At 39.4% G+C, this 14,861-nt stretch overlaps 1 protein-coding gene across 3 annotated transcripts in view; it reads left to right on the top strand.

The window, feature by feature from the left end:
• RPS6KA5 (ribosomal protein S6 kinase A5) overlaps window positions 1-14,861 on the top strand; it is a 172,800-nt gene that overhangs the window by 107,915 nt on the left and 50,024 nt on the right. For 2 of the 3 annotated variants that reach the window (XM_080920623.1, XM_080920622.1), the window contains exons 4-5: window positions 2,940-3,055; window positions 4,258-4,365. In XM_080920623.1, the coding sequence (XP_080776749.1) occupies window positions 2,940-3,055; window positions 4,258-4,365 (224 nt within the window). Of the gene's footprint in view, window positions 1-2,939; window positions 3,056-4,257; window positions 4,366-14,861 lie in introns of those variants that run through there. The other variant, XM_080920624.1, reaches the window with a different exon arrangement.

Raw genomic sequence — 14,861 nt, 5'->3', positions numbered from 1 at the left:
TTTGATATTCTTACAGTTCCATTTAATTTAGAATAAATCCAATAAAGTATTTAGCAATAAAGAAGTGTAAAACTTCACACATTGTTCCAAGGATGAAAGTAACCTATGTAAATGAAAAAAATGGCACATTCATGGAATGTTGGGGACAACAATATTCCTAAACTGAACATCAGACTTAGCATTCATCTCTTCTCAAAACTTCAGGTCATTTCTTTATAGAACTAACAAGGTGATCCCAAAATTCAGGTAGAAACTTAGAGAGCTAAGGAGAACTATAATAGTTTTAAAAAAAGAAAAGAACCAAAATAGAAAACTCACTTCATGACTTCAAAATATATTGTAAGCCAGGTCCACACCTGTGCACCTGCCACTGAGATACAGAGAAGTGCTTGAGTCTAGGACTTGGAGGCCAGCCTCAGCCATAGTGAGACTTTATCCAAAACAAGAGCCATACCAAACCAAAACCACCAACCACCCATCCAAACAAAACCACCACAATAGCAAAAAGCCCGCAACACTACTCTCATCATAAAAATATGTGATTTTATCCCCAGTGTGAAATAGCCCAGTGTGAGTGATTGATGTGCTTCTCCAGTATAGAAATGCTTACATTTCCAGTCAGCTGGAATTTTAGCAAGCATGATAATGAAGAACAGTTGCTCCACTAATGGTGCTGGAACAACTGGGGAGCCATATGATAAAGTATGAAATTGGGTCATACCTCACAACGTACACAAAACTTAACTCTAAGCTAAATGGATGAAAGACTAGAGGTAAGAATCTTAAGACACTGTAATTGCTGGAAGTCTTAGACAAAAACAATGACACATTTTTGTGGCATTGAATTTTGCAGTAATTTCTTACACGTGACATCAGAAGCTTAAGTGAATAAAGGTAGATAAACTAGAATCTCTGAATGTGCAGTTGGTCCTTGAAACACACTAAAGGACACTACGTGTTCAGGAATGGCAGCTGAAACTATAATGAGATGTGCTACATGCCCAACAGAGCCAAGAGTCTCACCAGCTTCTACTGTGTCTGCTTCTGACTACAGCACTTACCATAGCTTCTGCTGTAAAATTCCTTGCCTGTTACCACTGTTAAAACCTGAGTGAATGGATAGAGTTGCCTGTAATGTATGTAACATATACCTTTAAAAATATTAGTTTTTATGAATGCTCAAACACTCTATCCTGGAAGTAGGAAAATAAGTAACTTGATTTATTAAGCTTGTATTTGGGGGTTTATGGTTTTTTTTCTTGAGTCTCCCCAGCAATGAAAAAATACTTCCTATATCCCAAGTAACATTAATTCACAAACAGCTATTGGCTTTGTTTAATAAAGAATTGGGGATTAGAGGGACTTAATTTGCTCAGAACAAGACAACAGTTGAACACTATCTTGGGTCTCTCAGTGAATAAATCTCTCATTCCTCTGAATGTGTTACATTGCCTCTGAGACAAGAGTATGTTGCTTTACACTGGACTGTCCTTTGGGTTTAATGATTGTTTTCAGAGAGGGGATCATTATTGGGTAGTAATATGACAAGAGAACATGAGCAAAGTTTATGATACGTACAAAGATGTCAGGATGAAACCCATTGTTTTGTACGCTGACTAGAAATAACAGAAAACAAAGATGTACATACAAAACAGCAATGCAAATTAATTTTTCTTAAGTTAAAAAAGTAACTATTGAGTGCTACATGCAGGCATTTGTACTGACATAGTGTGGAAACTATATTGGACTTGATACTTAACTACGCAGTGTAGCAGAGAAAGCAGTTCGGCCAACACTGGGAACACAGGATCTTAAGTATATTGGTAACAGAGTCTTTCATAATATGCCGATGCGTTAGGAAGAGGTCGGCTCTGTTGAACGTGAGCACAGCAGGTGAAGTGACTGAACTGGACAGTAGAGACTGAGAATTTGTCCTTCCACACGTAGGTGTATATTTCTGTGCCATGGAAATTTAGACGTAGGTAAATGACTACTTAAACAGAAAAATCCATTGTTTATTTGTAGGAATGTTGTGTTACTTTATAATTAACTTTATGTTCAACTACATTAAAAACATCTTAATAACATACAGAGAAGCCTCAGAAAGGAAATGTTCTTTGTGGTTAGTCTCTGATGAAATTAGAGTTCAGTTTTTTCTTTAAGAAAGATTAGTTTCTTGCATGATTTTAAACACTTTATACATCCACTTTAATTTTTCAAGTAGTACCAGTGTTTCTTTCTTTTCCTTCAATGAGGCAGCCTTCCTTCTTAACTTCAGCCATTCTGCCCCCTTTTCACCATTTCCCCTGTGATAGATTAATAGGTCAGCGTGAAGAGAAATGGAATCTTTGGGGTTTGAAGACTTTGATGCAGCCATGTTGTGCTTCTTTTCCCCGTATTTCTTTTTATTCCATGCCGTCTGAGCTGTGAGCCTGCTGCCTGCTGCCTAACACTATACTCTTTCAAAGCGTGCACAGACAGTTGTGGAGATAGGGAATCTATTTACAGGTCTGAACATTCACGATTGGCAGCCATTGCATATAGCAATAGAGGATTTTGCTTGTGTTCTCTTGAGGATCTGTGTGGGGCTTTTCAGGGGAGGGTTTCATTGTCATATGGCTGATGTTTGATGCGCTACAGTAAATTGCACACTGGTGGCAGAGGACTCTTTGGAAAAGTGTGCTTAAATCTGTGTGGATTTTGTGTCATCGTTTTAATGGCAGTACTCCTTGCACATTGTTTGTTTAGGTTCAGATGATCATTTTTTTTTTAGGAAATTGTATAACAATATGAAACTAATAGTACTTTCTATGAAATTGTCATATACTGAGAATTACACAAAAATAAATGAGTGGTTAGCCAAGAGTGATTAAAAGGAGTTATTTCCTTTCATTTATGAATGCAAGTCAAAGAAAGAAAAAAATATATTTCGTTTTTAGATTATATAAATGGTGGAGAACTTTTTACTCATCTTTCTCAAAGAGAGCGTTTCACAGAGCACGAAGTGCAGATCTATGTTGGAGAGATCGTGCTTGCCCTGGAACACCTGCACAAGGTAAGGTGCTTCGTCTTTGGAGTTTCCTTTTGAATACTCTGCTAACAGAGGTGTTGATGGAGCTGAACAAGTCGATGTTCTCACATGTTGTCTTGGGCTTGTGAATGTTACTGTTTTCTTGTGTCATAGTTTCTTTCTAAGCATATTTACTTTTTGCTGGGCTTGGTGTGGTATGTCTACAATTCCAGCTTGTGGGAGGCTCTGGAGGGGAGTACACAGCACATATCAGTGTGTTCAGCAGAGTAAAACATGTTAATGCTCAATAGCCAGCCATGCTTCTGATATATGTATTTACTATAGCATCATATGTTCTTAGAGATCATCATCTTAGAGGGTTTTCTGTAAGACAGTCTACTGTGTCTCACTGGCAGCAGCTTTGTACATCTCATGTTTGTTCTGTGGTCCTTTTTATTTAATTTGCCCACTTGTTTTAGTCTCTGTGGCCTAAGGAAGAATAGGATTTTTTTCACTACACTATCAAGGTTTGTGTAAATACACTCCATGATGCTTTCACAGTCAGAATCACCTAACAGTGTATTTTCCAGAACATTCACTTGTCATAAAGCAGTGCATGACTTACTATATAAATGTTATTTAATGATTTGTTTTGCTGATTTAGAACTAAACATGATAATTAACTTGTGCTTTAACCTTTATGTGTAAGAGCCTATTATTCAAAAACCTTTTATTAATTGCCTGTCTAACACATTGCATTATACAGGACACTATATAAGTATATGTAACCAGAAAAAGCAGACAGTGTAAATATAATAGGATAAGTAGTAACTCCCTGAGAAATACGTACAGGTAAGTACATAGTTCGATGACAAAGAAATGATCAGGATAGGGATGGCTCTTCAGGAAGGTTTGCTAAAGCCATTGCAGAGTTGTGGACAAGAATTGTTCAAGAAAGCCCATAAAAAATGATTTGGATGAGTGAAATAAAGAGAAGAGAGACAGAAAGGCTATAGTCAACAAAGAGACCCTGAAGAATCTGGTCCCAGGGATAGACCCTCATCACAGAGATACATTCGGAGAGCTTGGGGAAAGCCAGCACCTGAGCCCCAAGATGGAACATTTGCTCACAGAATTGCTAAGAGCCACAGAATCCTGAGGAGGAACCTCCTTAAAGGTAGATAAATGCTGTCTCAATTTATTTGGAAAGATTTTAAAATGCATTTTGTTTTGTTTTGTTTTTACAGTTGGGGATTATATACCGTGACATTAAGCTTGAAAATATTCTACTTGATTCTAATGGCCATGTGGTGCTGACAGACTTTGGTCTGAGTAAGGAGTTTGTGGCTGATGAAGTGAGTATTATATTTTTATTTGAAGTTAGTAATAGCAGAGTGTAAATAAGGATGACAAATTCACTACCAGTAAACATTTAAGAGGATAGTAATATCATATGGGTTATAGGTTTTGTGCAGGCTTATTCAAATCTCAAATTTCTTGAGTGCCAACTTAATGTCACAAATGAAATACATCATATCTGTCATGTTGTGATGTGTCCTAGTTAAAACACAGCCACACAACAAAGTTTATTTAGTGTCTCCCAAGGACAAGAGTCTCTTGACAGTTGTGGTACATGCCAGGTTCCCTAGTGCAGGGCCCTGGCCCACAGAAGATAGTAAGGGTAGACATGCAGCCTCATGGACAAGAACAGGCTCTTAAGGATAATCCTACCATTTTCAGCCAAAGCCTGTGTACATTGCTCAGTTTATTTTCATCTTATTTTTGACATGTCCTCTGTGGTGTGGCATAAAGATCCACTGGGAGTCTCAGAAGGGGCTGCAGAGCTTCATGTAGTACAATGATAAGCAAAAGAGAAAGCATTTGTGCTCATTTCTGGAGTAAAAAGTCAGGCTACTACAGAAGCTGCACACAGTGCTGATGGGAATGGCTCATTGAAGAATATTGTGTTGGAATGACCACTGTATCAAATTCGAGGAAATGGTAGGAGGAACTGTTAACATATAAAGTAATGAATAGAAGTTAATAAAAAATAGGCAAATGTTCCAGCAAGGTCCTTATGAATAGAGTTTGATCCTGAGTTTGATCCCCAGGGTTTACATAGTGGAAGGAGAGAGTCAGTTCCTTCATATTGTCCTATGACTCAGACACACACACACACACACACACACACACACACACACATTCATGCGTTTAAAAACTAATGAGAGGTTAGTGTCCCAGTGAACTCAAGACGCTTCATGGTGTGATGATTATAAAACTCGCAGTATTGTATCATGGTGAACTCAATCTGAAAGTAACTATAAATATTCAATGGGCTTGTTGCAGAAATTTAGGAAAAGACAGAGTTTTAAATTTTAAAAGATTCATAGCCACCCTCCCCCCCTTAAAAACAGCCTAATTAGGAACCATGGAAGAAAACTCTTAAAAACTGACAGGATTCTGAAGTGCTGTTCTCCACAATAGATGGCTTCCAGATTCCTCTGTTTCAGGGACAGGCCACTGAGAGTTTGAGCATACTTACTCCTGTGAGTATGTACATAACATAAGTTGGACTGTTTTTTTCTGGGAGTGGGTCATGGACAGGGAAGGACTGGGCAGGGGGGAAAGTGATTTGTATGATGTAAAGTCTTCAGAGCACAATAAAAACATGATGTTAGAAAAGGTTTATAGTTACAGACAGACCTCTCCTGTCTCCAAGAGGATGGCTCTCCCCACTTGCCAGGCCTCCTCACTCCCTGGGGCTTCAAGTCTTTGAAGGGTTAGGTGTGTCCTCTTCCAGTAAGGCCAGACCAGGAAGTCCTCTGCTGTATAGGTATTGGGGGAGGGGATCTCAGACCAGCTAGTGTATACTGCCTGATTGGTGTCCCAGTGTCTGAGAGATCTCAGGGGTTGGTTAGTTAAGACCACTGGTCTTCCTATGGTGTCACCTTCCTCAGCTTCTCCCAGCTTTTCCCTAATTCAACTATAGGGGTCCCTGACTTCAATCCAACCATTGGGTATAAGTATCTGCTTCTGTTTCAGACAGCTGATTGTTGGGCCTCTAGGAGGGCAGCCATGGTAGGCTCCTGTTTGTAAGCACACCATAGCATCAATAATAGTGACAGGCCTTGCAGCCTCCCATTGAGATGGGTCCTGATATGGGCCTGTTGCTGGACAGTACAAGTTCCCTCTGCCCAGTGTTGGGCATTTCATCTAAGGTCTCTCCTTTTGATTCTTGAGAGTCTCTCACCTCTCAGGTCTCTGGTACTTTGAGAGGGTCCCCCCACCTCCCACCCCCTAAGGTTGCCTCCTGTATTCCCCCTCCCCCTACCTGATCATGTTCTTCTCTTTCCCTCCCTCCCTCTGCCTCCCATGATTGTTTTCTTCTCCCTCCCAAGTTGGATTAAAGTACCCCAACTTGGGCCCTTCTGCTTGTTAAGCTTCTTGAGTTCTATAAATTATAACCTAAGTATTCTGTACTTTTTTGTCCAATATTCACTTATTAGTGAGTACATGCCATGAATGTTCTTTTGGGTCTGAGTTCCCTCACTCAGGATGATATTGTCTAGTTCTGTCCATTTGCCTGCAAAACTCACAATGTCCTTGTTTTTAATAGCTGAATAGTATTCCATTGTGTAAATGAACCACATTTTCTGTATCCATTCTTCTGTTGTGGGATATTTGGATTGTTTTCAGCTTCTGGCTATCACAGATAAGACTGCTATAAACATAGTGGAGCACATGCCCCTGTGGTATGGTGGGACATCTTTTGGGTATATGCCCAAGAGTTGTATAAGTCTTCAGGGAGATCTATTTCCAATTTTCTGAGGAACCAACCTCCAGATTGATTTCCAGAGTGGTTCCAGTTGCAATCCCACGAGCAATGGAGGAGTGGTTCTCCTCCACATTCTTGCCTAGATGAAATAGATGATTTTTCTAGACAAATAGATATCATGAACCAAAGTTAAATCAAGAGCAGGTAAACTATCCAAACAGTTTCATATCCCCTAAGGAAATAGAAGTCATTAAAAGTCTTACAACCAAAACAAGCCCAGGACCAGATAGCTTTAGTGCAGTTTCTACAAGACCTTCAAAGAATAGTTAATACCAGCACTCCTCAAACTATTCCATGAAATAGAAACAGAAGAAACACTACCTAATTCATTCTATGAAGACACAATTACTCTGATACCTAAACCACACAAAGAGTCAACAAAGAGAGCTTCAAACCAATTTTGCTTATGAGCATTGATGCAAAAATATGCAATAAAATTCTAGCAAACCAAATCCAAGAACACATCAAAACCATCATTCACCATGATCAAGTAGGCTTCATCCCAGGGTTGCAAGGTTTGTTCAGTATACAAAAATCCATTAACATAATCTACTATGTAAACAAACTCAAAAAAAATCACATGGTCATCTCATTAGATGCTGAAAAGGCATTTGACAAAAATATAACACCCCTTCAAGATACCATTTTATATTTGATAATATACCAGAATCCAGGTTTAAAAAATTTGAAATCTAAAGCACTTCTGGTCTCAAGTGTTGTAGGTAAGAGATAATTAATCTGTCTGCATGTCTGACTACTTTTAGGAGTTTTCCAAAACTAGTTCTGAGTGTTTTGGTTAGGATTTTTGTAGGATTGTTGTTGCTGTGATAAGCCACACATATTATGACCATATATTGCTTGGAGAAGAAAGGTTTATTTTATCATACAACTGACTCTCAGGCCATATTTATTCACTGAGGGAAATCAGGACAGGAAGTTGGAGGCAGCAATTGAAGCAGAAACCATAAAGGAGTGCTGCTTACTGCTTGCAGGATCCTAGTGGCTTGTTCAGTCAGCTTCTTAGACAACTCAGGACCACCTGCCCAGAGTTTGCAAAACACCCCGCCCCAAGGACTGGGCCCTCCCACATGAATCTTTAATCAAGAGAATAGTATACCAACTTTCTACAGGTAATTTGTAGAAGCATTTTCTCAATTGAGGCTCCTCCTCCAAGATAACTCTAGTCTAAAGACTAAAAGTTCTAAATTTTTATTATAGGTATATTAACTCTGTTTACTCACCCAGTTTGTATTTACTGATTGCTTCTAAGCTAGATAGTAAAATGAGGAAAAAATAGGAATAGGGAAGATTTTTGCCTTCATGACACTGTGTTTGTAGCTATAAATTTTCTTGGATACAAAATCATAGTTATCAAATAGATTAGATGGATTTTGAGAGATTTACTTTTGTTGGGTTTTTGTGTGTGTGTGCATGTATATAAGTGTTTTTACTGCATGTATGTCAGAGCTCCATATGTATGAAGTACCTGTGGAGGCCAGATGAGGGTATTGGATTCCTGAAACTGGAGTTTAAGTAGTTTTGAGTAGCCATGTGGGTGTTAGGAACAAACCTGGGTCCTTTGCAAGCGCAAGAAGTGGTCTTAACTGCCAGACTGTCTCTCCAGCTCTACTCCCAAATGTTTTTATTTTTAAAACATTTCACTTCTTTATAAAAATTTTAGTGGCAACTTTATTAAAATGAAGAGGATTGCAAGTTTATTGTTTTCTACTAAATATTTATTGTGTCTAAACCCTACTAAAGTAAAAAAGAGAGGTGTGCTTACACTTTTTAAAAGGAAGAGCAGGTAATGACAACTACATTTGGGTCAATGAGATGGAAGTTTCAGATGAACCCTAGACCAGTAAACTAAGGCTCAAGAAAGACTGCTCTGTACCTCTGACTCCACAGACCCGCTCAGGAATTAGAGCCTCCAGTTGTTTTTCAAGTAGAAGTTTCCAGGGGGTTTGTTTGCGTCTCTATCCCCAGGTCCTCTGCCACCTCTGTTAGTTTAGGTACCTGTGAGGTAATATAATAAGGGTCAGATGGACTGTATTTAAAGCACAGTTGAGAGTGAGGATGCCTTATGGACATTAGTGGGGAAAACAAACTGTGACACCTTTTACTGTGCAGGGCCCATGGCCTGTTCCCAACACCTCACCATGAGCACAGTCATGTCTTAGACGGGGCATAGAGGATTCCCACTGAGAAACCAAGAGCAAAATATTAACAGATCGAATTTATGTTCTTACTGAGGACCTGAATATAGTTCCCAGTACCTAGATGGCAGCTCACAACCTTCTTTGTAACTCCAGTTCCAGGGAATCTGATAGACTTTTCTGACCTCAGACACACTTGGGATACATATGTTCAGGAAGAACACTCATACATATAAATAAAAAGTAAGCCTTGTTTTAGAAAGTTGACAGATGCTGTCATTTGGTGGTTTTGAGAGTGAAACTTCCCAGCCACACGTCTGCAGAGGAGTCTGTAACCCAGTAAGCCCAGACTCTGCACAGAACCATGTCTGTGGTGGTGTCTCAAATCTGTGATTATTTTTATAATATATATTTCAGGTCAGTGGTTTGCTTTTGAAGTGGCATTTTAAAGTATCTCACCACAATGTCCTTGGCATGTAGTGTGTGGGCTATCCCCTGACAAAGAGACCTAATAATTACTTTCCTCTCAGTAGATGCACACATCCACTTGCTCATTCAGTTTATCTATGTTTGTTGAGGGCCCTTCTATGTGCTAGATAATTAGGCTAAATACAAAGCTGAAAAAAACCACTTGGGGAATTTTTATAGGTACCGGTGGCTGATTATTTAGTAATAGGAGAAAACAGACCAGGTTCCTACAGTGAAATATTGGAACTCAAAAGTAAGCCAAAAAAAAAAAAAAAAAACAAAATATCAAAGCTGACCAGAGTTAGGTTGATCTTGTATAGAATAGACACAGATCAGCAAATGTCCTGTGTGGCTGCAGCAACTGCTTTTCCTCTTATGATAGAAGAGTCCTTGTTTTCTGCTGGTCAGGTCAAATGCTATCCCCTAAGAGAGTGTCAGCATTTGTTGTTTAGATACAAAAATGTTTAGAGTTCAAGCTAAACCAGAGAAGTAAGTCATTGATAAAAGTTACTACCTCACTGCAACCAACTGTATTTTGACAGAAAATGACACTCTTGATTTCTCACAGCTTACTACCAGCTCATTCCTTCTCTTGACCATAAAGGTCATACTGTCAGGCCGGACCTCAGCTTATATTCTCAGGGATAGATAGGGATTTTCTTTTCTGGAGTCTTCTAAAACTTGATCTAATGGCTTTTCGTTTTCCACCCCACCCAGCCCCTGTTTATTAAGTGTTTTGACCCAGCCCCTTTCCTTTTACCTCTGGAGACTGTTCTGTTTGGGTTAGCATTTCTTCTTAGTTTCCTTTTTTGGTTCATGTGTCAGCCTAAGGCACTTATACTTAAGTCTTTGTGGGAGCAAGTCAGTCCTTTTCCTCATCTTACACTTCTCCATCCACACTTCCGTCTCATTCACCATTCAAGCACGCCTAGTAGCTCCTATTTTACAAATGTAAAAATTGACAGATAATGGACAAATGGACTGACCTAAAAAGACAAAACAGACAAAAATCCCTGATGTGTCCCTCTAGCTCTTTCGCTCTTGTCTGCCCGTATGTCTGTCACTGCCTCCAGTTACCCGTCAGCTTTCCCAGGTCCACTCCTCACCAGTTGACTCATGCTGTCTAGCCAGTATTACTCCGCTGTTAGTGCTTTTGTTCCTTACCTTGTTTATTTGTCACAGTAAATGACTTCTGACCTGGGAGCTGCAGTACCACTAGCCTCTGGCTTCCTGCTGTTTTGCAGGCTCTTCCACTACCTGAGGCTTCTGCGTAGCTTAGTCTCAGGTCTTGTTAGCTGTCCTCTTTCCTTATGTGTCATGCATATGTACTGCTAACTCTGATCCCTCTTCTGGGCTCAAGCCCTAAATATATGTGTAGTATTGTGTTCCTTTGACTCCTCCTACATACCTTAAACTCTACATTACTAGAATTGAACAGACAGAATTTGTAAATTCTGGCCTCATTTGATCTGGGAAATACACTTACATTTACCTTTTAGCAACTTACTTTTTATATATGTTTAATGTGTTTTTAATAGCATAATACTGCTTTAATAGCATTATTGTTTCTTTTATTTTCAAGTGATACCAAGAACCTCCTACATTCCAAGTATTGTAAGGGACCCTAGAAACAAGATGGTGGCCCTAACAAATCATGAACATATATTTTAGAGCTATTTCTAAATAATGTATGATTATTTCTAGATAGATGTTGATAATTCTGAATTATATACAGAACCAATTTTATTTTGGTAATTTTAAACATCTTTTGTGATAATACCTACTTTGTATAGTTTGATAACTTTATTGGTATTTTCTTTTTTAATTGTTTTTTTTCCTTTTTTTTCTCAAAATTTGATTAATTCCTTAAGATTCTGGAAGTAAAAGAAAATATACATTTCTATGAACTAGGCTATGTCATTCTTAAGTGTTTTCATTAAAAATGTTTGCTGGGGGATGGAGCGATGGCTCAACAGTTAAGAGCTTTTAGAGGACCTGGATTGTATTGGCAACACCCACATGGTAGCTGACAGCTGTCCATAACTCCAGTTCCAGGGGATCTGGTGCCCTCTTCTGGCCTCCATGGGTACCAAAGAACACACAGTGTAGACAAACAGGCAAAAACAAAAACAAACAAAAAACAAAAAAACCCCACCCACAAATATGAAATAAAATCAACAAATCCTTTTTTTTTAAAGAAATGTTTATTGAGCTAAGCAATCTGCTATGTGTGGCATATTTAGTTCTAATATGGAATAAGTTAAAAATAAGAATAATCTGACGATAATAACTGCCAAAAATTATCTTTTGTTCATAAACAATAAAACAATGTTGAAAATACATGTTCATTGTTGTTCCCCTGTCCATAAGTGTGGCTTAAACATTGTACTTTTCACATTTTAACAGCCAATGTTTAAAATTTTCATAACGAACAAGAATCCCCAGATAGACAAGATCATAATACTTAAAAGTGAGATATCTAAGTTATAACCCACTGCCATGGCATCTGTGCTTAAAAGGAAAAGGCCAGAAGAGTATGACCCAAAACCAGAAGGCACACCTTTGATCAGTGTGGGTGCAGTGATTCACTGGCTTATTTGACTATGTAAGAAGTGTCCTGCTGTGTTGAAGATGGGATCTTTTGGCCTGTTAGTCATTAATCCTCCCAATCCTAAAGTTCTCCATCTGTAACACGATAGTTACTGTAGATTCTTATTGGACTGTCATAGCAATATAATAAACTTTCTCATGCAAGTATTTTTTGAAATGTGAAACATTGTATGTATCACTTTCTCTTCGGAAGATATGCTATTCAGATTTCAGATTGTTATGAGAAAAGTTAAAATATACACAAGAATCTTGTTATTCTTCCTTTATTGTCTTATTTGTAGAAAACATACATCTTTCTCTAATACATGCCTAGTTAGTAATGGCATTTTCAGGCTTTGCTCAATGCAATGTATATATCTGGAGATGGCTGGGCGTCTTAGTTACTTTTCTCTGCTGTAATCAAGCATTATGACTGGAAGTAAGTTATAAAAAAAAGTGTTTAATTTTGGGTTACAGTTCCTGAAGAACAAGTCCATCATGGCCAGGAGGTCTGGTAGCAGACAGGCACGGCAGCTGGAACAGAAAGCTGAGAACTGAAAACACGAGGCAGAGAAAGCAAACTAGAAGTAGGGCAAGGTTTAAAAATCTCAAAGTTTTCCTCCAGTGACAAACTTCCTCCAGCGAGGCCATCCCTTTAACCATCGTCAAACAGTGACAGCAGCTGGGACCAAGTATTAAAATACCAGAGCCTAGGGGAGTCATTGACTTTGAAGCCACCGTGCTGGATAGGAGTTGGGATCCACACAAGCATGTTCGCATTAAGAATCACACGGTAACTATGGCAGTCTGTGATTGCCTGCATCTGTCTCCCGTCTCGATTGACTTGCAGTGACATGTATTCATGGTGGCTTTCATTTCCATGTGCTCCTGGAAGCCTCGGTCTCTCATAATTACTCCTGCCATTCATTTGCCAAAATAAGTGACTCAGGACAGTAAGTACGTTTTAGGTAAGTGGAGGTGTTGGAAGCACACTAGAGTCCAAAGTATTGACCCGTGGCCTGTCTGTCCTTCACATAAAACAATTACAATTGGCCAGCAGGTTGGCTGAGTGAGCATAGGTGTTTGCTGCCATGCCTGACCCCCTGAGTGGATTTATGGACATATAGGGTGGGAGGAGAGAACTGACTACACTTCTGACCCTCATAATTACATAAACACAATAGAAATGCAAAAGACATACTATAAAATATTTCAGCGTTAACATATTTAACTCTATTTGTGAAGTTTCTGTGTGTGCCTTTCCCCACCTTCACCCCCACCCATCAGAGCAGACCCTTTGTCCCTTCCAAACAGCAAGGACAAGATGACTTCACAGTTCCCTTCTACTTTTTCTCATAACCTGACTCAGGACATTGTTTCCTTCCCCCTCCTTTTGAGCTGATGTAAATAACACTACAGGAAGCAGACACAACTTTTGAACTGACATCATTTCCCTAGGAACTTGTAATTACTGAATACTCACTCCATTTGTTCAAATAATGTTAAGTATTTTTGTTTCTGAAAAATATTTAGCTGCCAGTTTTATCTTAACCAGCTTCTTTATTATTTTGGCTTTTATTCTGATGGACAGCTACTGGATAACCAGTTTTCCTGAGAGTAGGCTGGTCACTCTCAGGAAATGCCTTGGGTATCAGGGAAGGCATTTCCACGATGTGTCCACTAGAGGGCCACTGGTCAAAGCAGCAATGAGTGAGGTACATCTGTCAGTACAGAGTTGTCTCTCATTTATTTCCTGAGAAGCAAATGGAAAGTGTTTAAAACTATGTTGAGTGTCCGGGACTGTTAAACTCAGGGGAATTTAACAGAATTTACTCTGGGATAATAAGATTGAATGTATGATTAATGTTTGCATTTTGTAAATTTCTTTGTAAAATACTATTTTTATCAAATTTTTGAGTTTTTATATACTGTTTTATCATAGTCATCCCCCTCCCACAACTCTTCCCAGATCCTCCTTACCTCCCCACCCGTCTAACTATATTCTCTCTCTCCATCTCCATATCTTTCTCCGTCTCTTCCTCCATCCTCCATCTGTGCGCTCACGCACGTGTGCTTGTGTGTGTGTGTGTGTGTGTGTGTGTGTGTGTGTGTGTGTCTTTCTGTGTGCCCCTGACTCTTAAACCCATACAGTCCAGTTTGTCTTGGCTGACTACTCCTGGGCTTGGGGCTTGCTCTGAGATGTGGTCAGTATGTCACACCATTAAAGAAATTGGCTTTTCTTCTTCCAGCAGCCATTACGTGCAATAGCTCCTTGGTAGTAGAAGGATCTCATGCCTGTCTTCCTCCTCCATGCTAGGGCTTTGTTCAGTTTGAACTTTAGCAGGTCTTATGCAGACTGGCATAATCACGGTGAGTTCATGTGTGTCTGCACTGTTGTATATGAAATTACGGTTTCCTTGAAATGACTCACTGCTGCCCCCTCTGGCTCTTACGATCCTGGAGGGAGTGTCGGGGTTGGGTCAAGGTCTCACTATGTAACCTTGGCTGGACTAGAACTTGCTATGTAGACCAGGTTGACCTTAAATTCATAAGAGATCCTCCTGCCTCTGCCTACAGAGTGCTGGGATTAAAGGCAGGTGTCACTATATTCACGACTTTCTTATGTTGCCATGTAGGTTCTTGAGCCTGGAGAGAGGGGTGTAGTAGAAACACCCTCTCAGGTCCAGCACTCCAAACTCTCCTAGTCTCTGTGTGTTGACAAGTTGTGGTGTCTGAGCTAACTGTCCTCTACTGCAAAAAGCTTCAGTGATGAAGGTTGAGAAAGGCATTCATTGGTGGATAT

The sequence above is a fragment of the Micromys minutus genome (genome assembly GCF_963924665.1).
Source record: "Micromys minutus genome assembly, chromosome: 1".
NCBI classification, from domain to species: Eukaryota; Metazoa; Chordata; class Mammalia; order Rodentia; family Muridae; genus Micromys; species Micromys minutus.
This window is presented reverse-complemented; position numbering and strand designations above follow the sequence as displayed.